Raw genomic sequence first — 26,606 nt, 5'->3', positions numbered from 1 at the left:
TTGGGTAACATGTGGAAAACCCTGGGGCCAATAACTAACCCCAAAAGGAAAGAAAAGAAAAAGGAAGGAGGGAAAAGAGAAAGGGAAATAAACAAAGGTGTGGTGTCAAGTTATCATAATGATAATGATTTTTGGAATATACGTGCTGCTTGTGAAATATGTCAAATATCCTGACCATTCACAAAATTCCAAATGAAATAAAGTAATCCCTTGTAACACTAGATCACTGTGCAGTTTGTAAATTTGTCTGCTCCTTAGATTCTTTATTATTTATGTGCTTGTTTGTTCTGCAATGCTCTTCTTTTTTTCTGGCTTCTTAGTGTTAGGTGATCTTTTGTATTTGAAGGAGGGAGAGGAGCAGATAACTCTTAAGTCATCTTTATACAAACTTTTACTTGAAATACAACATGGAAATAAATATTTCTATGAGAGATTTCAATTCATTCTTTCGTACATTGATGTAACTTAGTGTCTAGGTAGGCTAGGTTAACTCATTATGTAGCAAAGGATCACGTTGACTTCACATGCCCTTATCTCTACTAGTTGCGTGCTGTGGTTACAGACGTGAGCCACTGTTATGAGGTAGTAGAGTTAGAATCCAGAGCTTTGTATATGTTAGCATTCTACCAACTGAACTATATTCCAGCCCGTTAAGCCATCTAAGTTACCACAACATATTTTGATGACTTTAGATCATCACCCTCACTGGGTGCTAGTCTCTTCATGTTTATAAAAGTGTCAGATAATTAACTTCCTAGTTGGAAGGAATAAACACTAAACAAACAACATTCTAGCACTAGACTTAAAAATAGTTAGCTTTTGAGAGTTAATAGTAACTTTCAGTTTTGGAGCAAGGAGATTTCCCCCACCAAAACTAAATTACATTGTTCCCACTGAAAGATAGACCTCAATATATTTACAGAATGAAACTTCCATAAAATTATTTAGCTCAGTGATTTTCAAATTATGATACACTTAGATAAATTAAGTTGGAGATTATGTTCTTCCCTCACAATCCCAAAGCAATCAGACAGAGTCACCTAATCTCATTTATATTTGAGGACTCTTGATAAGATTTACTATGAAACAAAACTCCTAAAAGTTTGGCTTATATTTAAAAGAAATATCACCACCCTCACTTGTGAAAATGAGAAAGGAGACACACACACAAAATAGTCTTTCACTATACAATGATACTAGACCCAAGTTCCTTTAGCTCAAGTGTCTAACTCTTAGGTTTGAGCTATTCTCTTCTCCCCCAGTCTGCCTTTATTAAATGTTAAATGAAAGCCACACATTGCACCACATGCCTAACACCTGACACTAGAGAATTGGAGGAGACAGGACCTGTCAATAGTATAACTAGTAACAAAAAAAACAAATTAATTTGGCTGAAAACATACTTTAAGTTCTTGAAAGTATACCACACAAATCTCTTGCCTACAAAAGAAATAACAAAACAAACTACTTTTACAACAACAAAACTAATGTCAAAGATCCAACATAAGAATGGCTATAGGATCGGGCCATTTCAGGCTCCCTCTCCTCAGCTGCCCAAGAAACTAGCTGAAGACATCTCCATGGACACCCGGGAACCCCTCTAGTGTCAAGTCTCTTGCCAACCCTAAAATGGCTCCCTTAATTAAGATATATACTTCCCTGCTCCCATATCTACCCTTCCTCCATCCCAACCATCCCATTCTCCCAAGCTCTCCCCATCCTCCCCTTCATACTTTTATCTCCCCGTCTCCCCTTACTCCCATCCCATCCCCACCCCCAAGTTCCCAATTTTTGCCCAGCAATCTTATCTACTTCCAATATCCAGGAGGATAACTATATGGTTTTTTTTGGGGGGGGGGTTCACCTTATTTTGCTTCTCTAGGATCATGAATTATAGGCTCAATGTCCTTTATTTATGTCTAGAAACCATTTATGAATGAGTACATACCATGCTCATCTTTTTGGGTCAGGGTTACCTCACTCAGGTAGTGTTTTCTATTTCCATCCATTTGCATGCAAAATTCAAGATGTCAAAGAAAAAGTGAAGGCGATATCATTAGTAAACTGGTTTTTAAAATCCTGATAGAATTTAAGCTTCAAAAAAGCACACCAAACTGGCCTTGTTCCATAGCCATACTGATGAATATCTTGAATATGGTGATGGATGGAGATAGAGACAGAGACCCACATCAGGGCCCTGGACTGAGCTCCCAAGGTCCAAATGAGGAGCAGAAGCAGGGAGAAGATGAGCAAGGAGGTCAGGACCGCGAAGGGTTGGTCCACCCACTGAGACAGTGTGACTGATCTAATGGGAGCTCACCAAAGTCAGTTGGACTGGGACTGAATGAGCATGTGATTAAACTGGACTCTCTGAATGTGGCTGACAATGGCTGACTGAGAAGCCAATGATAATGGCACTGGGATTGATTTTACTGCATGTACTGGCTTTTTGGGATCCTAGTCTGTTTGAATGCACACCTACCTAGGCTTGGTTGGAGGGGGGAAGTCTTTGGACTTCCCACAGGGCAGGGTACCCTGCCCTCTCTTAGGACTGGAGGGGGAGGAGGAAGAGGGAGCAGAGGGACATGGGAGGAGGGGAGAAGGGGGAAATTTTGAATGGTATTATTTATAAAGCAATGAAAAAAGCACACCAAATACAAGTGAAAATAAAAACCTTGCAAAGCAACCATATTGGTTATTCTTGGCTCTCAACTTGGCTGCATCTGGATTTAGCTAAAACTCAAGCAGCTGGGTGCACTTGTGAGGGATTTTCCTTGATTGGATCATTTGAGATAGGAATATCGACCTTAATTGAATCTGGGCCACACCTTCTGGTGGCTGCCTATATAAAGGATATAAAAAAGAAAGCTCATTCTATGCCTGCTGGCCCCCATTCTCAGTAGGAAGCCCCTTCTTTCACTGACATTAGAGCCTACTTCTTCCAAATGCTGGCATATTCTGAAGACTAGCTGAAACATTCAGTCTTGTGAACTGAACAATAATCAGATTTTTGAACTTTCTGTTCGAAGACAGCAACTGGGAGAAGCTCAGATAATAAAGTAACTGAAGGACATATTGGAAATACATTGTTAAAAGTGGATTCAACTAAAGGAAATAGGTTCCCAGCAGGGGAAAGCAGACTGTAACAGAAACCAATTCTAAGATACAAAAGCAGAATTTTTTTCTTTCTGGAAATAAGGAATTTATTCTGTAGTCAGAAAGAAAGGCTGCCACTTTAAGAGTAGTGAAACGGAATCATCCTAGTCCCGTCACTGAGTGACCGAGGCTATGAGGTGCGATAGGCCATGGGCTTAGAGAAAATGTGATTACAATACCGTGTATGAACAAAATTAAAAATTAATAAAACAGTTAAACAAAGGATGTTTAACATATTCTTCCAGGAACAAAGTGTGAGAAAGAAATGATGAGGCTGTAAAGTAAGAGAGCATCAGATCATGTCACAGACAGGATGTAGAATCCAGAGACAAGGAAATCCCCGTGGAAGGGTTAAAAGAAGAGACAAAATGTTACTATTCTAGCTGATAAATATAAAGTTCTCAGGGGTTTCTAAACTGGACCCACATCAGGTAACAGAGCCACATAGCCCTCCCTTTGGGAAACAAAACAGCAAGACTATTAGGCTCAAACAATCAGAACTGCGATGGGAACACAGGGACTGAAGATGGTGAGTGTCTGCTGTTGTGCAAAGGAAAGAAAGCTCAGATCTATTAGCTACGTACAATGAAGTGGTCAGTCATAACAGACACAGTGTGTGGGCCAGCAAGCTGCCTCTCCAGGTAGCGCATTTGCTGAGCAAGCCTGGCTCCGAGGCAGAGCTGGGGCACCCATGTAAAGCTGCAGCCAGAGAAGAGGCTTTGCAAGGTTGTCCTCTGACCTCCACCCTTGTCATGACACACTCCCCCTCCCCCTTCTCTCCTCATCATACATATACCCAAGCACGCACAATATATAAGGAAATATTTAAAAAGACATTCCAACGCCAGGTATTTTCAAGAACATCATTATAATAGGCCTTTGGGTTAGGACAGAGAAATTAATCCACAGAATCTTGACCAAGAAGCAAACTAGAAGGAAATCTTGACAAGATAACAAGTGATAACTCACTGAGATGTATTTACTATACTCTAGAATAGCACGGGATTTAATAAAGTGAACAAATAGATGATTCTTCATCTTTATTTTAGAGATGAATTAAAATAAATAAAAACTAAAGCAGAAATACTATCAGTTTCCTAGTTTTTCCTCATCCAGTTCTTAAATGTTAACAAATGTACTCAAAAATTAGAAGAAACTGTCCATTTTCTACTGTTTCTGGTCTATAAAGGCCATTTTAAATAGCTAACCAGGCAGTATTCTGTTGAAAACAGTAAGGTTGGAAAGGACTGCTTCAAGAATTCTAACAGCTCAATTTTCCCACAAGGTCGCTGTACAGACAGTTCCACAAAGATAAAGACAGTAACCCTTCATTGCACTTGAAGGAAAGATCAAAAAGATTTTGCTTTTAAATTAGTTTTTTATTACATTTCATTTGTGTGGGTGAATTCACATATATACATACCACTACACACATAAGGAAGTCAGAGAGAAACTTGAGGAATTCTACCTGGGATGAAATTCTAGTTGTCAGTCTTTGTCAAATGACTTTATACTTGAACACAAAATGCTGGCCCTAAGTATAAGAGTTCTTATGTCAAATATTTTTTGAGTATTACATGGGTTGAAAAGGACTAGCTTTTCTGTGTGTTAAGAAAGCATATATTTTAAGACTACTTTTGTGTGGTATTGGGGATATCTAAGGAAACAGAAACATGGGAAGGAAATGTGTTCTTCATTTGCTTGTTGTAAAGCAAGATGTAAAGACAGAAGCAGAAAACAGTTTTTTACAGCATCATAAGTCAAGGCTATCATTTACCTGCAAGGTTTTTCAGTGTGTTTAATTCTTTCTCCAAACTGTCTAAAGCTTGCTGATCTTCTGCGTTATCTAGGAAAGGCTCGTTCTGGTCAGTGACATCTATGTATTCAATTTCTGAAATTTCAGAAGCAGCTCTGGATAGGGGTTGAGCAGCTACACTTCTTGATCGGGGATAAGAGGACAAATGAGAGCTGGAGCCTTTGCTAGCAGAACTGGAAACAGGGAAGTTCGCCGTAGAAGGTCTCTGTGATTTCTGGCCTGCGATGAGAAAAGAAAGCAGACAATTGCTTTAAGAGCCCAAGTGTGTACCCGTTTGTTTAATTTAGTGTTCATGCATGTGTATGTGCTAACACACACACAAATGTTTGTGCTTCTGGATGGAGACTGGAGTTATCATCATCACGAACACCATCTAACTCATTTGAGTGAAATCCTCTCGTTGGCTTAGGTTTACCAACTAAGGTTCAGTGTTTGGACAGTGAGTACCACCGTTGTTCTTACAATAACCATCCCAGCTCCCTGCCCTGGAGAAAAAGCATACACCAGCATGCCTGACATTTTTACACAGGATCTAGGGGTCAAACTCAGGACCCAGTGCTTAGACGGCACACACTTTACTGCCTAACCATCCAGCATGCACCAGCCCACTGTATGTTTACAATACAAATGACTACACTCCTAGACACAAAGCATGCCATAATGCTGGTGGCTTTGGCTGTCACTTATTTGAGCTACCCACAGTTAATTAATCCCAAATTGCATTCACAGTGACATAAAGAACTCTGGTGAGTCATTTTTCAATACTCAGTCAGGAAAAGAGAATCTAATCTACAGCAGTTTAGACAAAATGCCCATCCGATAAGCCAGCTTCATAGCAGCCCAGCATTCATTCTCCATTCCAGTCCACCCGACAGCCGGATGCCCTTACATGTTCCTTAAATTCTAGAAAAATACCGCACTGCCTTGGAGAGGGGAAAGATAGGATACACTGACATGTAACCATATAGAATCAAAGGGAAATTTACAAGTAAAAAGCAAAATGGTAACTAGAGAAGTCACCCTGTATAAACTTAAGAATCAGTTTGTCTTCCTTTGTTCTTCCCCTTCTTATTCTATAGTGAGTATGTGAACACTCTCATGAGCATCTGGTTGTAGCATGTAAATAGTTCATAACAACTCACCATAACACACAGAGGGTACTGACTTTAAAGAATATTGCAGAAATCAGTTTTTAAAATGATTTCGCTAAATGAAATTATGAATAAATTAAGTCTCTGACCCTTTCGCGACAGTGCAAATAAAGGAAGTTTTAAAGAAAGTTAATCAGCAGGCTTATGCCTGTGTGTTCGTTCTTGTTAAAATGCCCTCAAGAAATATGTTTTGATGATCAGAATTGAAAAGTGGTCTCCCCTTTATAGAATGTGGAATGATTCAATAAGTCATTCATAGTCAGAAAGCAGCACTCTGCCCCCTCACCCAGAATTATGCCATCCCCCAGCAGAACAGCAGGTACGGCAGTAATTCTTTACAGAAATCAAACGTCCCGGATTCTCAAGAAATATTGTTCTTTCTTCTGTTTTATGGTGCTGCATCAAATGCAAAATGTAAAAGAATTTATATTGCTTATTGAAACAGAGTAAATAAAAGGAAGAAGTTATTAGTAAGGCTTGATATTTTGACAACAGCAGCAACAGCAACAAAAGGAAGTGAGAAAACTATCAAATTCCATGGATGCCCTTCAGATAACTCAGGACTGCACTGGCTGGTGCTCTCAGCAGCATCTGTTTACCACTGAATTTGGAGCTAATTGATCCCAATTGAAAGAAAATGTACCCAGGGGATAGATCAGATATGCTCACCACAGAGCAAGAGGACAGACCATCTTTCGGCTGAAAATATGCTCCACTAGAGTTTGAAGTCACTAAAACATAGAGACTTTATTTTTTTATTTATTTTCCTTGAGGTAGACTTATGATTCACTTTAGAATTTTATTCTTGAACATTTTAAATTTACTACTCAACACAACATGAAAGATACCACTGATGAAAAATGGCAGTTGAAGCTATCATCTCCTACTAAACACACACACACAGACACACACATCTGTCCTTTGGAGAAACTGGAGAATCATCAGCAATGGAGTATCAGAACATGATTAATATTGATTGATTCCAGTCAGATTCTAGATATAATAAATTCTCTGTGGTCATGGTTTGACTGTATTCTCTATGTTAAGTATTGTAACTAGGCTAACTATGAAAAGGTAAAACATAGTGACTACTGGACACAAAACTATTGATGAGGTTATAACACATAAATCAATCATCAAATAATGTTACAGCTATTCTATGTGTAACATAGAATTTGATGACACAATTATAGCATATGCTTTGGAGTAGCATTTTTTCTTTCTGTACAGGTGTACAGGGGCTAGGGGTCCATATAAAATTCCTTCTTCAGCCACTCATATTTTTGAGACAGTATTTCTCAAACTGATTCAGCTTAGACTGGCTGACCACGCTAGCTCCAGGGATCGTCTTGTTTCTCCTTCTCTAGTGTCAGGGATATAGGAATATTCTGTTGTCCCTGACTTTTATATGAGCTCTAGAATTATACTCATGTCTCTCTGCAAGCATGGGAAGTAATTTATCAACTGAACTGTTCTCCAGCCTCCTTGGGTAGCATTTTAGTAACAATATTTTTATCAAAGATCCCAATACTTTAACCATGAATTACATTTTAAAAATTGTAATACTTGTCACTCTGCATATTTCAAAGCATTACTATTAAAACTAGAAATATTTTCTAAGATTTCTAGGAACATGTAAGCATGGGTTACGGGGGAAATACTTAGCTAGGTTGCTAAGAAACTTATTATGTTACTCACTGAGTCAGAAATCAGTTTGTGATTTGACACATAACCTAAATCTCACCCTCAAAATACAGGATTAGTGTAATGTCTTAAATTCAATCCAACTCTGAGAAGCAGTGAATTAATACTTAATTCAATGATAAAAATCATTTATTAACTCCTAAATCTGCCAAATTCTCTATCCAAATCAAGACATTCTAAAACAAATCAGATATTGTCCCTGATGTCAATTTGCACCAAAATACCAGAACCAGACTTCACCACTGAGGAGTCACCAAAGAGTAAACAGGCTACTATTTGCTTTCTTACCAAGAAAGAATGCATGAGAAATGTAAGTCGTGTTATACCATGGCTTCCAGGAGAAGGAAGAGTGAAGGAAAGTGAAGGACTTGGGGACCAACAATATGTAGGGTTTCCTCAAAGACCTCACTGAGGCATCATCTGATCTGAGATTGAAAGCATCCCCAGGAGGATCTAAGGATGGAGTGGGAGTTTGCAAAGCATCCTGTATGAAAGAGAGAAACACATCCCTAGGCTAAAAATAATCGTGTGATCTGCCTTAGAACATAGAGGAGCCAGGGAGAGACCAGGCTGGGAGGAGATGCAGTGGGGAGAGCAGAGGGAGCACATCAGGTAGGAGTTATTCCTCAGGAAGAAGGTTTTGTGTGTGTGTGTTGCCGTCCACAGGTAGCTGCAGTATTCTTGTAGTCAACTAAATATCACAACCTTTGTTCATTTTAAAATATAAACCCCATAAGTTATAAAATATATAAACTAATCTCCTGGCTGAAAGCATAAACAACTTATTTATTATAAACAGAATTTGTTAGAAAATTAATCATATTAGGAGAGTTTTTCAAAGAGTAAAAAAAAAGGCATTTTGGAGCACATGCCAAAATTTAACATGGTACTGGCTGGTTTTGTGTGCCAGCTTGACACAAGCAAATGTCACCAGAGAGGAAGAAGCCTCAGTTGAGAAAATGCCTCCATGAGATCCATCTGTAAGGCATTTTTTTAATTAGCGATCAGTGTGGGAGGGCCCAGTCCATTGTGGGTGGTGCCATCCTGGGTGGGTGGTTGTGGGCTCTCCAAGAAAGCAGGCAGAGAAAGCCTGTGTAAGCAAGCCAGTAAGCAGCTCCCCTCCCTGGCCTCTGCGTCAGCTCCTGCCTCCAGGATCCTGTCCTGTTTGACTTTTTGTCCTGACTTCCTTCAGTGAAGAGTAGCAAAAAGGAAGTGTAAACCAAATAAGCCCTTTCCAATCCAACTTGCTTTTAGGTCATGGTGTTTGGTGGAAGCGATAGAAACAGACACCCACAGAGCACTCAGTAGGAGAAATGAAAGTTTAAGTGGCTAAATTTGGGCTGCATTTAGGGGAAGGTAGGCAGCGTTTACAAATGAATAGATGAAGCTAGAGCAAGTCAACTTGACTTAAGGGTCCTGCTGAAGATGTCCCACAGTGTTGCATACAGTCACAGGAATTTTTGAGGAAGACTGAATGAGGAAGAGGCTTGCCTCTAAACACGTATGTATTCTATACATTTTACCTTCGCAGATATTCAAGACATTTTGGCAATTAAAATTCCTACCCTGGCATTAGTTCAGAGTATAAAAATCTCTGTAGCTTGCTTCACTGCCAAGAGCATTTAATTTTATTTCAGGCCACTACCTCTGTTCAGAACCCATTTCCTAACTCCCTTACTGGTTACTGTTATTATTTAAAGACTCAACTAAAATGTCATATGATCTCTAATATCTGACATACCTATTTTATCATCTCTTCCAAATAATACTATGAGTGCATGCGCACACACACACCACTATTATAACTAATATACTATAATTTAACTTGTATGTCCTTATATTTAGCAGTTTTCTCAAAAGAGAACTTTTGAAGATTCTACAGTAACACAGCAGAGATTGACTGACAGATGCGGATGATCAGGTGTCTTAATTCTGTATAACTCAGCATCTTTAATGATGAGATCAGCAAATTTGCATTATAACATGTTTTCTAGTTGATGTTGACACTGGCATCTGGGAACTCCTGGATGACCTCTAAGCTTAGTTTCTAGCCACTGCCAGCCACTGGGGATAAAATGGAAGTGGCTAGCCTAGGATAGGCGCTGCATTCAAGGTGTTTCATACCAAGTTCCTCACTGATGGAGCTGTCCCAGATACCTAAAAGCATTTGGCTGTTTACTTAGGAAGATGTGTCTTAGTAAGAGTTCTCACAGCATGTGTGTAAATGTATTTTCAACAATACATAGGACTTAAAACACAGTTCCTTCTCCCTGCTCAGGAGGCAGGAAACAGAATACTTGAGGCTGCTTTTCAATTTGATGTGACAATAGGCATCTAATTATAAAGCTCCAAATATTTTAATCACAAATCGATAGTTTGATACGAAAAATTTTATATCTGACAGGAAACCACCACAAATTCAAATGGAAAGGATCAATGCTAGCTGACGGAGTTAGGGCAAAAAAGATATATAAATCTTACACATATGAACAACTTATATGTAATTAAATTTTTGTCTTGAAAAATATTTTTTCTTTTCTTCCTTCTTTCTTTCTTTCTTTCTTTCTTTCCTTTCTTTCTTTCTTTTGGAGTTTTTGAGTCAGGGTTTCTCTGTGGTACAGTCCTGACTGTCCTAGAACTCACTTTGTAGACCAGCCTGGCCTCAAACTCACAGAGATTCACCTGCCTCTACCTCCCTAGTGCTGGGATTAAAGGCATGTGCATTCTTGTCCAATATTCCTCCTGAATTGCAATCTTGCTGAGACCAGGAACAAAACCCACGCATCCTCTGTCCCCAGACCCTCACATGGTGCTAACATGCTACACATAACTGTATTGAACTGATTTGATTTTTTTCTTTTAGCTATATATTACAACTACATATGAAATGCAGAATAAAGCAGATATACTTTAGCATGTATGATGGAATAAGAGTAATATGCTAGCCCTACTGGGGGTAAATGCAGCAGGAAAATAACTATAATAGAGAGCCAAAATATATATAACTGTGTATGTATAACACACTAAGCAAATAAATGTAATTATAATCTTTAAAAATGAAAGAGCCCAGTGTAAAAATATAGAACCTTAGATTTAAGTCCAAATGATATTGATCCTGGTTCTAATGAAACCTCAATAAAGTTCAGTGATTTCACAAATGGGTAGAGATAATCACAAGATCTGTAGGTCTCTTTCAAGTCTCTCTCCTCAGGACTTGAAGAATCCTATGGACCAGGAAGCAGAAAGACAGTAGAAATCAGAGGTCCTGGAGGACACCAGGAGAACACGTCCCACTAAATGAATTAAGCAGGGCACATATGGGCTTATAAACACTGAAGCAGCAAGCACCTGGCCTGCAAGGGTTTCTGCCAGGTCCTCTGCGTGTGTGTTATGGCTGTTACCTTGGTGTTTTATAGGACTCCTCACTGTGAGAGCAGGTGAGTTTTTCACTTTTTTTTTTTTTTTTTTTTTTTTTTTTTTTTTTTTTTTTTGTCTGCTCCTAGGACTCCTTTCTTCCTGTTGGGTTGCTTCGTCCTATAAACTTTGGTGTGAGGGCTTTTGCCTTGTCTAATTGTATTTTATTTTGACTATTTGGTTGTTGGCTCTTGAAGGCTTATTGTTTTCTGAAGGGAAACAGAGGGGAATGAATCTGGAAGAGCTGCAAAAGAGGGAAGTTGTAGGAGTAAAAGCAGGGTAAAATGTGGTCAGGATGAATTGTATGAGAGAAGAATGTATTTTTATTTAACGGGACGAATCAAGCAAAGCATATGAAATAAAGCATAAAAGCAGCAAAACTGTAAAGAACTTGTATGGATATTCTTTGAGGGTTGCTCAAAACATACCATATTCTGAGCTATATTTGCAATATGATTCATAATATGTTACTGTGGAAAATAGCTAAACAATATAATCTGTCTTTGAGAGAAATAATGAGTTCATTTGTTGGCTAGATTTTCTGCCTTTAGATTTTGGAGTGGGGTATAAAGAAAAACCATTTCGGATGACTAATAATTGGGCAAGAATCAAACGAGCAAACAGAGGAGGCCAGCAACATGATACTGCTGCTTTCCCACTGATTGTACCTGTCTTTTGCTGTTGCAGATTTGGAAGTGGATTTTCAGCACTCGGCAGATCATGCAAGGCATCTGCACCACCAGCATGCTCACTTAAGCTGCTGTCTGGGATCCATACTTTGTCTTCTGAAACAGGAAGATGATAACATAGAACAAAGTATAAAATAAGGTAAGGTCCACAACCTTTAATGTTCAGGGAATGTAGTTGGACGGAATATTAAAGCCAGAGGACGGGGAGAAGGAGCGTAAAATGCTCTTCTTCATGTGCTGCAACCATCGCACTCATAACCTGAGAAGAACCACTTTTTTTTTTTTTTTTTTTGGTTTTTCGAGACAGGGTTTCTCTGTGGCTTTGGAGCCATTCCTGGAACTAGCTCTTGTAGACCAGGCTGGTCTCGAACTCACAGAGATCCGCCTGCCTCTGCCTCCCGAGTGCTGGGATTAAAGGCGTGCACCACCACCTCCCGGCCTTTCTTTACTTCTAACTTCATAACTTGCCGTGTCACTGGGTGGCTGGCCTCTGATGTCATCCTCTCCTCCTCCTTTGGCTCCCTCATCTTCTCTTTCCAGATTTCTCCTCCTATTTATCCTCCTTGCCTCCCAACCCCATCTATCCTTTCTCGTGCTTAGCTATTGGCTGTTCACTTCTTTATTAGCCCAATAGGGTATTTTAGACACATAACGTAACACAATTTCAAGAGTTAAACAAATGCAGCATAAAAGAAAGGGTTGCTTTCCTTTATAAGCACAATATTTTAACAGTGATTTTTCAACTATTTCCCCTAGAGTTTGAGAAGTATGGGACATACATAAAATAAAAGATAAATAAATATATAGTGACTTACATAGTCTCATCATATTTTTTACACTTTATTTTATAAAATATAATTTTTTCACATTCTTCCACATGATAAAACTTGGAACACTGTACTAAATAAAATATACTGGTCTACTTATATGAATGAGTTAAGCAGAATAAAAAAAAGTAATACAAGAAGACTGAAGAATGGTATTAGCTGGGGGTTAATGAGAGGCTAATGAGTTATGTTTAATGAGATCTAATAAGATAAGACGTGTTCTAAAGACAAATGGTACTGATGTTATATGTCATTATGAAAGTAAACAGTATCACTGAGTTGTACACTTAACAAGTCAAAAAGCAAGTTTAAGTTATTTGTGTTTTAAAACAATAAATGACAATACAAATATTTCAGAAAAAACAAATTACATGTAAATCTTAGAAATTAAGGAGATTTTGATATTTTTATGTTGCGTTTTAAGACAAAATTTAAAGTGCCATTATATATTGCTCAGGTGATAAGTGCTTCGGAGATTTACTACTTTGTGACATTGAAATGAACAATGCTTTTAAATTCTTAACATGATCTCCCTCCTACATTATTGTTGTCCCTTCCTTACTTTTTGAGTAGGGTAGCCCCAAAGGTCATTTAATTCCTGAGCAGATTTTACCTGAGACTGTGATGGTGGAACAGGAATGGCTGCCTCGTATGCTTGGTGAAGGAAGGGAGCTGAGTCTTTCACTCTTACCGACTGTAAAGAACTTCTCAAGTCCTTGATACCGTTCATTTACAGGTTTTTTTCTGAGGGCTATGTCTTGTAACAGCTAGAGAACAAATTTAACAGTTCACTTTCTAGCTCATGGAAACAAAGTCATGCATTCATTCATTGAGCAACTTAATATGATCTTGACACCAGTTCAGACAGAATAACTTTCACAGTGTAATAGAGAAACAAAACAATACAATATTTAGATCCAATTGGATCCAAGCAATGTAAAGTTGGAATTATAAACTAGAAGTTGTTGTCAATCCAAAAAGTTTACAAAATAAAACATATTTTTTTCTTTCTGTTCTCATTCTTTTATTTTCTTCCTTTAGTCCGATGGTTTTCTATACTCCTAATATTGTAACCCTTTGAGACAGTTTCTCATGTTATGGTGACTCTCACACATAAATGAATTTTGTTGCTCTTTCATAACTGTAATTTTGCTATTGTAATAAATGGTAATATAAATATCTGATATTCTATCCCTGTGGAAAGTCATTTGACCCCCTGGGAGTCTCAACACATGGGTTGAAAATCAGTGTCTTAGTTCATTTTCACATAAATTATGCAGGAATGAGGAAACTCTTACATATGCCCCTGAACTTGTGTCTCTATTATAACTATTATAAAATATAGTTTCAAAAATGAAGTATAATTGATGTGGGATGTCCTTCACTAGACTCACAAGGAACAGAATCTGATGCAGAAGCCATGGAGGGTTGCTCCTTACTGGATTCCTGCTCATGGCTTACTCGGCCTGTTTTCTTATAAAACACAGGACCGTCAACCTAGGGATGGGCCCCAACTCCTCCCCCATCACACACTAATAAAGTGCCTTACAGTGAGATATTAAGGAGATATTTTCTCAATCGAGGTTCCCTCCTATCAGATAACTCTAATTTGTGTCTAGTTGACATAAGAGTAACCAGCACACATAGATAGATCATTTATTTAAAAAATAAGAATCCTAAGAGCAAACAAGTAACAATTACCACAAACTATGTATTTTTTTTCAAAATGCCATTTATTAGGATAATGGAAAATGCACTTTATTGTTCAATGAAAATATTTGTATATTTAGGTTTATTATATCAACTGAGTATATGGGTTCTTCAAAGCCATTTGATTGACTTTTCACAAATAAGTTACTATAATTGGTTCACCATTTTTTTTTTCTGATTTCTAAGTTTATACTCTGAAAAACAGTGATTTTCTAATTTCTCCATCAAAAGCACACTGGTCTTATGAAGTCATTAAGGAATTTTATTCCTTTTTGTTTGCATAACAGATTGAGTGATTAGAATAGAACATAAATCACTTAGTGATTTATTAACATTGATCTACAGTCTTGCTTTGTTTCATTGGAAAACTGCAGAAAAGCAGATGCATTTAACATTAGTTCAAATGTTCATTGTGTCTTCATTATATAATATGACTCTCTCATTTTTAAAGAAAGTGAATTTATTTTCATTTTAAATATTGAAAAGTATAAGGACTAGGGTCTATATCTGTTAAGATTCTTCTTCGTCAACCATTCCACGGAGAAAGATGGAAGGAAAGAATAAGAGAAGACCAAACTTACTGTTATAACAACTCTGTCACATAACAAAACTACTTCCCCAACAACAGCCACCTGGCAATCCTAAGAAAATGCGCACGTGATGTGATCAATGCTTGTACACTCTACCTCTTGACTTTAATACTTGTTGCAATGCAGATAAAGTTTCCAACATCAGAACTTTGGAAGAAACAAGTAAATCGTACCATATGGCATCTGTCTCTTTAGATTATTAAATTTATTCACACTAAATTTTTATAAGTCATATTGATTGATAATCTATGTCTCTTTTCAAAGTTTTGAATTATTTGAAAATATATCAACATAATAACAGTTTAAAATGATAACTGACTTTCAATTAACTATATACATTTTTGTACTTTTTGTTCCAGCCTGTACATCCAGAATTGTGTCTTACTAATCTTTTTATACTATTAACAGTTTCTAGTCTTGTTGTAATATTTCTTTCTTATCATCACTATTTCTTTCTAAATACATTGAATTTAGTTTATTATTGAGTCTTCATTACTTTTAGTGCCAGGTCCATGATTCATTGATTTATTTTTGCTTTCTTTCCTTCATTTTTGGAATATGTATTTTTTTTTACTCCCAGTGGCTTTATACCCCCCCAAAAAACTTGTACTTGAGCTTAAAAGTATTTTACACTGAAAATGGGTTTAATACACCTGAGCTCTCAAAATTATACTTTATCTAGATGTCAACAGTAACTAGAAGTCTCTGTGGATCTTACTAAATATTCCAAGACAATGAAAATTAAACTTCACAATTGAAATATGGCTCTAATAAATGTGTAATGCTTTTAACGGAATAATAAAGGCATAATTTGTAAACAGAACCATGGTAAGAGACCATCTGTACACATTTTGTAGTAATTAGTTTTTCAACTTTACATATGAGATCCTTTCTGGGAAAAAAAAGAGGAGACTGAAAAACAGAGGAAAAGAGAGAAAAAAAATGGAGTGATCCAAGATTTCAACCATCTGGGAACCTTTTATGGTATCAGGGATGCTGTCAGAAGGCTCCAGACATTTTGCTCTGAGAACTGGATTTTTTTATTCACAAATGCATTAGATGTCAGAGTACAAAGTCCATATCAGCTCCCTGAGCCACTTTTGACTGAGCTTTCTGAAGCACAGATAAGGTCAGATTTTCCCCCACACAGCTAGCATTCCCTAAGTGCAAGACTCCTCGCCTATATGAACAGACATGTCAAACGATCTTCACAATGACCTGTGGAAATTGGAAAGATGAATTCTTGCTTTTTCTCCTTGCTGAAATCCACACCATTATCTACTGCTTTCTTCAGTGGGGCAGTAGGAAGACAAGTTCATTTGAAGTGAGACCTTCTGTGGCAAAACAACTGCTGGGTAATTTGTGGAGATGTCCTTCGGGAAAGGATTTGAGTTTACACCCACACACACACATCAGGGCATTACTAGGAATGAGCAACACTAGTACATATATCCCGGTTTGGAAATTGCAGGCAAGAATGTACACCCAACTGGATAGGGACATACAGACCTATGCAAAAATTATAGCTTTAAGGTTCCATTCCCATGTCAGATATTTTATAGACCTGGCCCAGATCTGTGCAGATCAGTTTCTTTCATCTTGTTCCACCTGTGGCTAATTCTCCTAGTACCAAATCCCACAGTATCTGAGAAAATGTACAAAAATCTGGGGTTTTGAAGAAGTCTCAGTTCCAATTTTATATTTCAAAAGCACTACCTTTTTGACAGGACGGTGCACACACACACGAAAAAATCCAGTCTACACCAAACAGAATTAGCATGAACTCGAGTTTCGTTCCCCCATGTGTTTTGGTTATTGTTTCTATTTAGGTTGCATAAACGGACTTTACATTTTAAGGCTTATAAAAGGGTTGATTTACGTGATTTACAAGGCATTTAGTACTAATAATTACAGCTACAATAGACCTCTACTAATTACAATGGACATTCCAAAACAGTTTAAGAAGAGGCATAAATGCAAAGGTGAGCTACTTTGTTTGCTCCACTACTTCTTCCTTAGCCACAATCCTGAAATCATGACTTTCCTTACCTGCATCATAGACAGTGGTCCTTTTCTATGCACCTTAACTGATAGTATTTCCAACAATAAGTGGACTGATGCACATATGTGTGTATATACATATATAATACAAATGTGTGTTTACACACACATACACACACCCATGTATATAATATATATATTAGACTGAATTACACTCTATAAGTGAATTGTGTTTTAAAAAGAACCATTTCTTATTATGTATATGTAGTGGTTCCATTTCTGTACCATTTGTTATAGAAAAATGCTCGTTAAAATGACTTTTATCTAGGCAGGCAGTGGTGGCGCCTGTCTTTAAACCCAGCACTCGGGAGGCAGAGGCAGGTGGATTTCTGTGAGTCTGAGGCCAGCCTGGCACACAAGATCTAGTTCCAGGATAGGCTCCAAAGCTACAGAGAAACCCTCTCTCTCTCAAAAAAAAAAAAAAAAAAAAAAAAAAAAAAAGACATTCATCTTATGAGATTTTGTCAGATGCAAGGCCATAGGGTCTGTTTCCATACAAGTCATGCTTTAAATATCACAGTATAAGACAGCACGTTTTAACTTCAGTAGAAAATAACACTCTGGTATGTACTATATAAAAACATCATTTTCTCAACATTATCCTTATAAACTGTAAATTAATAAACCTATTATTTATTTACCGGTGGTGTCTTTGTAGTTTTTAAATCTTCAAAGTTAGGCTTCTCTTTCAGATTGCTACCTTCCAAGGATATGCTGGTATCTTGAGATGAATTCCCCTCTATGAAGGATGTATGTAAATTTACAGTTGGCTTAGAATCCTTGCTCCAAAATGACATGTAGGAATCACCAGAATTTTGGTTGTTTTCTGGGTCTGTATTTTTCTCTGTTACATTTTGTTCAAAAGAGCTGGTTTCTCCTACTTTTTTGAGCTCATGAGAATAAAGTCCAGACTCCATACTATTGCCAATATCTGTATTTGAAGAGCCTGTTGTTGAAAACACATTTAATAACACCCTAATATATTAAAAACATAAATTAACTAAATTGTTAACAAAAGTCCAGAGTTATTTTTGTAACCTATAAATCTTATTTTACCAAAATTTATTTACATATTTCCATATTTTACCTATTTGGTCCATGTAGTACAAATCTGTGGAAAAGGAAGTCAAGTAGATTTAAAACGGTGAGGGGCAAAATAGTGATATCTGGTCTACCAAGACACAAAATGAGCAAGGCAATATTAATCATCACCACGTTATGCCTGACTCGAATGTCCTCATTTACATTATTAGTCTTCACTGGGAGGAAGAGTGGAATTATCACCACTCTCCTGTAAAACTGTCAGTGTGTAGGAAAACCTCAACCAATTAGACCCTGAAGTGAAATTTAGGGGGCAGAGTTAGTCACACCCTCCCATCAAACCCTGTGCATGACTAAAGTAAATTCCAGGTGGAAAGCACTGAGCAAGGTGCTAGATTATGAAAAATATGAGAAACTTTGACCAAGACTTCTATGGTATAAATGCTAGATTGTAGCCCCCAAATGTTGTCTGTTATTACCAAATATTTATATAACTCTGCAATTATACATAGTAAATGAAAACTCCCCTTCACACTGCTGTAGTTAATAAAATCATTAGTATCATGAGAAATGAGATAAATTTATAGATTAGATATATACTTCTAAAAGAAAGTCAGGATAGCTGGAAAACCGTGAAAGCTCAGCAATAATAATAAATAATGCTTATTTCTTGGATCAAAATATAAAAATATCAGATTCATTAGAATAAATGATGGTATTGTATCTTGGAAAGTATGCAGATAATTTCAATAATGTATTGCAAGACTGAAAAATACTACTGGTGAAAACCTTCTCATAATGCTCTGTAACTAATAATGTAATAAAGACTGTAAATAAATAACAGAAGTCAGAAAATGAGGGAAAACATTTGGGGAAATATTATACCTGACAAAGAATATTATCAAAAATAAAGAACTCTTAAAACTCTATAATAGCTAAACAAACTAAAATGAGAAAAATGTGAACAAATATGTCAGGAAAATAACACAGGGAATAGATATATTAGAGTGCTTACCTCAGATATATAAAGATCTAGTTTAAAATCCCAGCAACACACACACATACAAATACACATGCACATACATGTACACATGTGCATGCACATATAAACAAAATCATATACCGGTAATAAATAAATATATCAAAAATGTTAACTATCAGATTTCACTAGGGAAATTGAAGTAATATCAAAGGCTAGTGATGACTGTAGAAACAGGAATTTTCTTTTCATGAGGAAATAAATACAAAATCTCTCGGTTACTCTGATAGAAACGTTTTGGTTTGAATATGAGCTGCCCTCCACAGGCTCATGCATTTGGACACTTTTTCTCCAGCTTGGCTGCAAGGTTATAAAACTTGTGGAAGGGATAGTCTTGGAGGAGAAAGCACATCACTAGGGGCGGGATTTGAGCTTTTATTGTCTGACCTCACCTTTTGCTTTTCATCTCTGCTACCTGTAGAGAGATGAAATTTGATGATTCTGCTTCATTAACAGCTGGGGATCCCCCTATCATGCTTTCTTTGACACAGTGGACTCTATACGTTCTGTAATGTAATCTAAAATAAACCTTGTATTCCCAATCATTGTTGAGTCAAGGTATTTTATCACAGTCACAGAAAGATAACTCATACATGGAATCTAGTAGAGCCTATATTCATAGTTGCCAAACATTGGAAACAGCGTATTCATAGTTAATTAAAAAACTAAATAAATTGAAGTTCACTCGCACAGGGGAATATTACTCAGCATTTTGATGTGGAATGTTGCTAGTCGGGGAAGCTGTGTAGACGATGCAAGGGCAAAGGAAGTATGGAGGTGCTGTGCACTTTCTGCTCGATTTTGATGTAAATCAAAAGCATTTAAAGCAAAAAACATGTCTCAATGTCTATGAATTAATACACAGATACTTATGTTCACAATTTTCTCAAACCCACCTGGTAGGTGACTCTATCTTAGAGACAATAACAACCAGATATGGGTCCACAGCACTAAGTTGCAATGTGTACATGTAGTTCATACTGGTCAGGCCAGTTGGAAAATGTCAGGGGAAGTAGGACTGGCAGGAAACCACCAGTCTTCTTCCCCTTCTGCTGGCCAGTCAGCTTATTATTAGATTTAAATCAGTTATTTTAAAGAATGCCCTTGGGTATCCGTCAAGTTCTTCTGGTTTCCTGAAAATCTTGGGTTTATAAAATATAGTCTCTGAAAAGAAGCTTAAAAAATCATCCAGTAACTAAATTATAGATTAATAAAAGGAAGTCAGGAAAAGATGATGGCATTTCAAGGTGACACAGATTGATGGACAGATATGAAAATTAAATCTGATGACCAAGTCAGGGCACTTCAGTGTGCCTCTGTAGATAATGATCTTAAAACTTAGGCCAGGAAAGTCAGAAAAATATCTATACAGTGTTCAGATCTACAAAGTTCAAGAGAGCTAGAAGTAATGATAGCACAGAAATAAAAATGGAATGATTTTCTTAGGCAAAGGATTTATTGCACATAAACTTCACGTCATATGTTTTTATGGAGAGCTATTTTTTTTTGGGGGGGACTTATTTGTCTTACACTTCTACATTATGTTCATCACTGAAGGAAGTCAGGACAGGAACTCAAACAGCAGAATCCTGGAGGCAGGAGTTGATGCAGAGGCCTTAGCTGGGACTGCTTACTGGCTTGCTTCACATGGCTTCCTCAACCTGCTTTCTTTTTTAATTCATTTTTATTAAGATCTATATTTTTCTCTGCTCCCTTCCCTGCTTCTCCCCTCCCCTTCAACCCTCTTCCCAAGGTCATGGGCACCATGTAAATTTCTTCTGTGTAAGCTTTAAAATGCTCATTTACCCCATAATAAATTTTATAGAGTCCCATATAGATTGTAATTGCTTATAAATACTACACTGTTATCTATTGATTAAAAGATTATTTACAAGAGAATTACATGTTCTCAATCAATTTTCTTACAAGTATTACTTTTTCTGGTTTTATAATGACCAGAAAAATAAGAAAAATGTTCCTGGACTACTACATCTTTGGTGTTATTAAATTATCCGCATTCATTTATTAAGATATATTAAGCCAAAAGGAGAACATTACCTTTTAAGTCATCCTTACGGTATGTAGAATTTGTTCTCAAACAAAGACTTAAGAGATCTGTTTTTCCTTTGTTGAAAACAAGATGTTGATGGATGCCATTTTCACGTGGAAAGCAATTCTGATAATCAGGAAATGTAGAACTTTCATGTTTTGGGAACAAGCACAAATAACAAGTTGGAAGGAATAGTCTCTGAAAGTTCTGGGTTTTAGTTACATAAGATTAAAATATAATATTGGCTTTAAATCCAGTAAACATATTCTATACATTATAAGCTAAGTTGTATTATTTACAAGAAATATATGTCATTAACTGCAACTAAACTGCAAAATTCTAATAGAAGTTTCTACTTAATAATATATTGATATGTTTGAATTCTGATATCTTTCAAGAACATTAAAATTTGGTAAAATTTCAACCACAGCTTGTCAAGAATATATCTGCACCCCCATTAGGAGGTGAAAGTTAAAAGCAGTATATAATATATTATGGTTGCCAACAATGTATACTATCTATATACACAGTTGTACTGCAACATTCACAACAGACTGCACAACCCCAGATTTTTATGTAAACTCTATAATCAAAAACTCACAGATTATTTTTAATCAAAATGTCATCTCAGGTCACTCACGATTCAAAGAAAAACGAGTAGTATCGTTCTGTAGGTACCTACAAACCAATGCAGTAAGACTAATGCCAAACCATATCGGATAGTTCCCTTCACCACTTTTAGCGAATTACACGGGAGTCAAAGAAGACATAGGATAATATTGGTGAAAGAAGAAAATAGGGGTCAGAATGATGATTCAGTGTGAATGGAGACTTGTTACCAGGTCTTATAACTTAAGTTCAATCCAACCTATATGGTAGAAGGAGAGAACTCCTTACAAGCTGTCCTCTGATCTTCACATGCAAGTATATGCCAACATACAGAATACACAGACACTTAATAAATTAGTAATACACAGGACACTTAATAAATTATTAACTAATTACTAGATTTTTTTTTAAAGAAGCAAGCAGAACTGTCTTTCATTTCCTTCAGGAAACACAATAACAGATATTAGCCTCTCAAGTACTGATCAGAAAGTGTCTCCTGTTAAAACATCTGCATCTCTGCTGTTCACCATTTGAGACCCTATGTTCAAACAAAGAGCTGCCTAGAGTTCCTGGGCATCACTTTGATTCAGAGCTGCTGTAATGCATTGGGAAGGGCAGAAGCTGATGTAAATGCAGCACCATCAGAGGAGGTGCTTACCAGAAGCTGCATGCCACTGTTGAGTCACATTGAGCTTTGTGATTAGACACCAGAAATTCTACAGTTCATAGAAAGGGGGGTAATATTGAACTTTACTAGCAAGAAAAAAAATAGATTTCATTGTTTATATGGAAATGGCACAATAGCACAAAACTATTGTAAAGTGAGCTACTATACTTCTTTTGCAAATCATATTTTAGGCTTTGCCTACTGAGCAGTATTATGCTAGCGGGCTCCTGAACCTGATCACTTATGTAACTTCTTATTTTACAGTTCCAAAGAAAGCACAGTCAAATAGGATTGTTAAAGAAAAGAAGGCTGATATAAACTTTATCTGACTTGGAAAATTACTTCAAATGATAATCACAAATTTCACAATACTGTATATAAAGTAATACAAATGTTAGACAAAGAAATGATTGTTTTATATGTAAAAAGGAATATGTAGAAATTTCTACATGACTTAAGAAAATTTAACATTAATATATATTCAACTAGAGAGATGGATGATAATTTCATGGATATATTAGTTGGTATTATTATTTTTTTTGCTGATCTGTAGATCAAATCAACCCAAAGGCCTCATTCATGTTAGACAAATACTACCATGGCCCTGCCCTTTGTGATTAGTGTTTGAAGAGGGATGCTAAAAAGAAATCCCAAAAGAGTAACCAAAATAAATGAAAATAATCTTACCTTAATTGGCTCTCTGCATCAGCTAATTCAACTCTGTAAGGTACAGCGTTCTCTGGTTCCTCAATGTCTGCTTCCTGAGTCTTATTAAATACATGTTTCATAATATTAGTATGCTCAATAAGTTCACTAGCCAGTTAAGTGTTGGTAATGTTTATATTTTTCCCTACAAATGACTCTAGCTAAATCACACATGTTTCAGAGAGACCAGATTCAACTGTTCTTCCTTGAGGGCACTAAATATTTCATTCAACTTTACAATTGTCACATTTGCGACCAATAATAGAAACTTAAGCAACAACTGTCAATCCCAGTAGATTAGTGACTAGAGCTTTCCCAGTTTTCTTACTGTCTGTCTACAGTTTATTTAAAGAACCCAAATTTTAATAAAAGGTGTGTATATGTGTGTATGCATGGGTGTATATATGTATGTGTGAAAGTATGTGTGTATTTGACTAACGTCTCTCACTTATGTCGAGACTAAATGGAACATCGATAAAGGAAAGTAAAGCTGTAGCAGCTGTCAATATAGCAGCCGTAGAAGGAGCAAGATGTAGACTCTGCATTCTTAATTTCTGAAACAGCAAACCCCCAAGTCAAAATGATTTGGAGAATGTGGTAATTCAACTATTAGATAAGTAGGAAGTCAAAACACAGGGACTGGATCACATCTGAGTCATTTTGTTTGAGCTCTGCTTGGCTATCTCTGGTTCCATTGTAACTTCCAAAGATGTGCTGACATTATTGTAAAACCTCTCAAACTATAAACACTGTCTTTTCCTTTAAAGGAAAATAATATTAATGATATTATAGAAACCACATTTACACTTAATTATATTTAAATAACATTCCATGTAATGAAACTGATCTTTTTGTGAAAGCCTCAGAAAAACAAAGAACTAAAGAGACACCAAAACTATACTCTATGAACTAACACAGAAAACATGAGTTCACATCCAATGAAAAGTAGAAATGTTACATTTGCATGCAGATCTATTCTTTATAATAAAAATTATAGTTTTATATTTATCAACCATCTGGAATCCAAACGTAAAATTCTTCTTAAACTCTAATCAATTTTTAGCAAAATCTTACTGATAATAATAAGATATAGCTATTACATGTTTTCCATGTTGAAGACTTTGAACATTATCTACTTACACCATCCAGTTCTACTATTGTTAGAGATGGTGGAGGTCTCTCTATATTCAATTTTTCTACTGGCATAAAAAGAGGTGGATATTGAACTTTGATCTCCTCAACTAGGAAGAAAAATTGGAAAACAATATTAGCAAACAACATGTCTGATCATTTGTTTTCTAGAAATATTACTGTCTCAAATAAAAGAGCAGTCATTTGTGAATCAACACGAAGATGGAAACACTATCAATTCCTTCAGCTCAAGCAAAACATAAAGCTATTGAGTTTAAAGTCAGCTACTATACCAAATAAAAGGAGATGGAGTTTAATTAGTTGAGATAAGAATGATACATGGACAAAAGTTAAAAGCATGCATTAATAATTGCTTATTTATATAATTTTAAGCAATAAGTGTTAAAGATCTAGTTAAAGCTCAACTGACCGTCGCTATCAACATCATTTTCATTCTGAGAGCTCTGTGCCTCCATAGTAGCTTCAGAGGGATGTGGGGACGTATTTAATAGTATGTTCCGAAGTTGTTCCTGTGGAGTTCTATAAAACAATAAAAACATAATCAAAGAGAAAAATATCAATAGAACTTGCCTGGACAAGATGTGTACTTCTCAAGTGAATGAGAATTGAAAATTAATGATGACATTTTCACCATAATATTAATTCTCAGATTATTGTGATTAATAAAATTTTAATTTAATGAAAGTTTTTAAATCAATTCCACATCACCCAAGGAGTTTTTCAACTGCATACTGTGTTTTGTTTTAAATGAAGACCAAAGTCATCACATAAGTCAGTATTCTCTCAAAAGCCTTATGGAGTCCAAAATACATGGCATGTTGTTGACAAAGCTAATTTGCAAGTATATGTTTTATCTCACACACACAGCACTATAGTAATGAGTTCTAAGGCATCCTGCGGACATTTAGCTAAATTTTCAGCACACCATAAGAGTGGTAAAATGGGGTCACATTATAAAAATGTGCGCTGTAATGTCTGTGGCATCTATTACCTAATTAACATCTAGGATGGAAGCAGCCTGCTTCAAATGGAAAAGATAGAGCTTGAAAATTTTCAGAGTTCAAGAGTGTGTATTAATTCTGGATGATGTTCAGAGAATTGTGAGGAGAAAGTTCATGTGTGAGGTAATTAAAGACAGCGGCTCCACCCTCACAGATCCTGCAAGCACACGTGTTTGCCATCGAAAAGACAAGGCTATCTCATTGATATTGTTAACGCCAAAAGAAAGTTTAAAATTGCCCATTTTAGTTCTAACTCCTTTTGGTACTTTCAGTGTTATTAGACATTAGATTAAATAATCTCTACTATGATCCTCTTTTTGAAAGATGAAATTGAGGGGAAAAGTGGAGAACCTAGTTGTTCTAAATTACATAGGCAGAGAAAACAACAAGAGCAGGAATCTGAGGCCCTAGCCTCATCAAGCACACATTCCTAGCTATAGTCTCATTTTGCAGTATATAGTTTCCTTCTTGAAAATACAACAGCTGCATTTTCTAAATATTGTACAAATCACATAAATACAAAATCTATTGTATTTCTAATCTTTATCTTTTACAAAAATTCTTTGAGAGATTCCTTCCACCCAGAGTTTGACTAAGTTATTTATATTTGCAAATGATATGAGAGTGTACGTAAACAACCCCAGAAATTCTACATGGAACTCTTAAAACTGATAAACACTTTCAGTGAAGTGGCTAGATACAAGATTAACTCAAAATTTCAGTAGCCATCTTATGTAAAAATGATAAATGGGCTGAAAAAGAAATCAGGAAAACAACACCCTTCACATTAGCCACAAATAATATTTATATTGAGTAACTCTATCCGAACAAGTGAAGGAGTGTATGAAAAGAACTTCAAATATTTAAAGAAAAAAAATTAGAAAAAAATATCAGAAGATGAAAAGATCTCCCATGCTCATGGATCAATAGTAATAACATAGAAAAGTGGGCATCTTACAAAAAGCATTCTATATTTCCAACACAATTTCCATCAAAATTCCAACATAATATTTACAGACATTGAAAGAACAATATTCAACTTCATATAGAAAAACAAAAAACCTAGAATAGCTAAAACAATTCTGTAAATAAAAGAACTTCCAGAGGTATTGCTAACCCTGATTTCAAGCTCTACTATAGAGCTAAAGTAATCAAAACAACACACTATTGGCATAACAGACTGGTGAATCAATAGAAACAAATTGAAGACCCAGACATAAATCC

General features: G+C 36.3%; 1 protein-coding gene across 1 annotated transcript in view; it reads right to left on the bottom strand.

The window, feature by feature from the left end:
- Window positions 1–26,606, bottom strand: part of Zbbx (zinc finger B-box domain containing) — a 74,385-nt gene that overhangs the window by 2,297 nt on the left and 45,482 nt on the right. Inside the window, exons 10-18 of the mRNA XM_057757120.1 lie at window positions 24,791–24,900; window positions 24,370–24,470; window positions 23,212–23,291; window positions 21,257–21,396; window positions 20,833–20,835; window positions 17,760–18,064; window positions 13,371–13,524; window positions 11,910–12,026; window positions 4,934–5,191 (exon numbers count right to left, since the gene is read on the bottom strand). Coding sequence (XP_057613103.1) covers window positions 4,934–5,191; window positions 11,910–12,026; window positions 13,371–13,524; window positions 17,760–18,064; window positions 20,833–20,835; window positions 21,257–21,396; window positions 23,212–23,291; window positions 24,370–24,470; window positions 24,791–24,900 — 1,268 coding nt within the window. The remainder of the gene's footprint in view (window positions 1–4,933; window positions 5,192–11,909; window positions 12,027–13,370; window positions 13,525–17,759; window positions 18,065–20,832; window positions 20,836–21,256; window positions 21,397–23,211; window positions 23,292–24,369; window positions 24,471–24,790; window positions 24,901–26,606) is intronic.

The sequence above is a fragment of the Chionomys nivalis genome, chromosome 24, assembly GCF_950005125.1.
Source record: "Chionomys nivalis chromosome 24, mChiNiv1.1, whole genome shotgun sequence".
NCBI classification, from domain to species: Eukaryota; Metazoa; Chordata; class Mammalia; order Rodentia; family Cricetidae; genus Chionomys; species Chionomys nivalis.
This window is presented reverse-complemented; position numbering and strand designations above follow the sequence as displayed.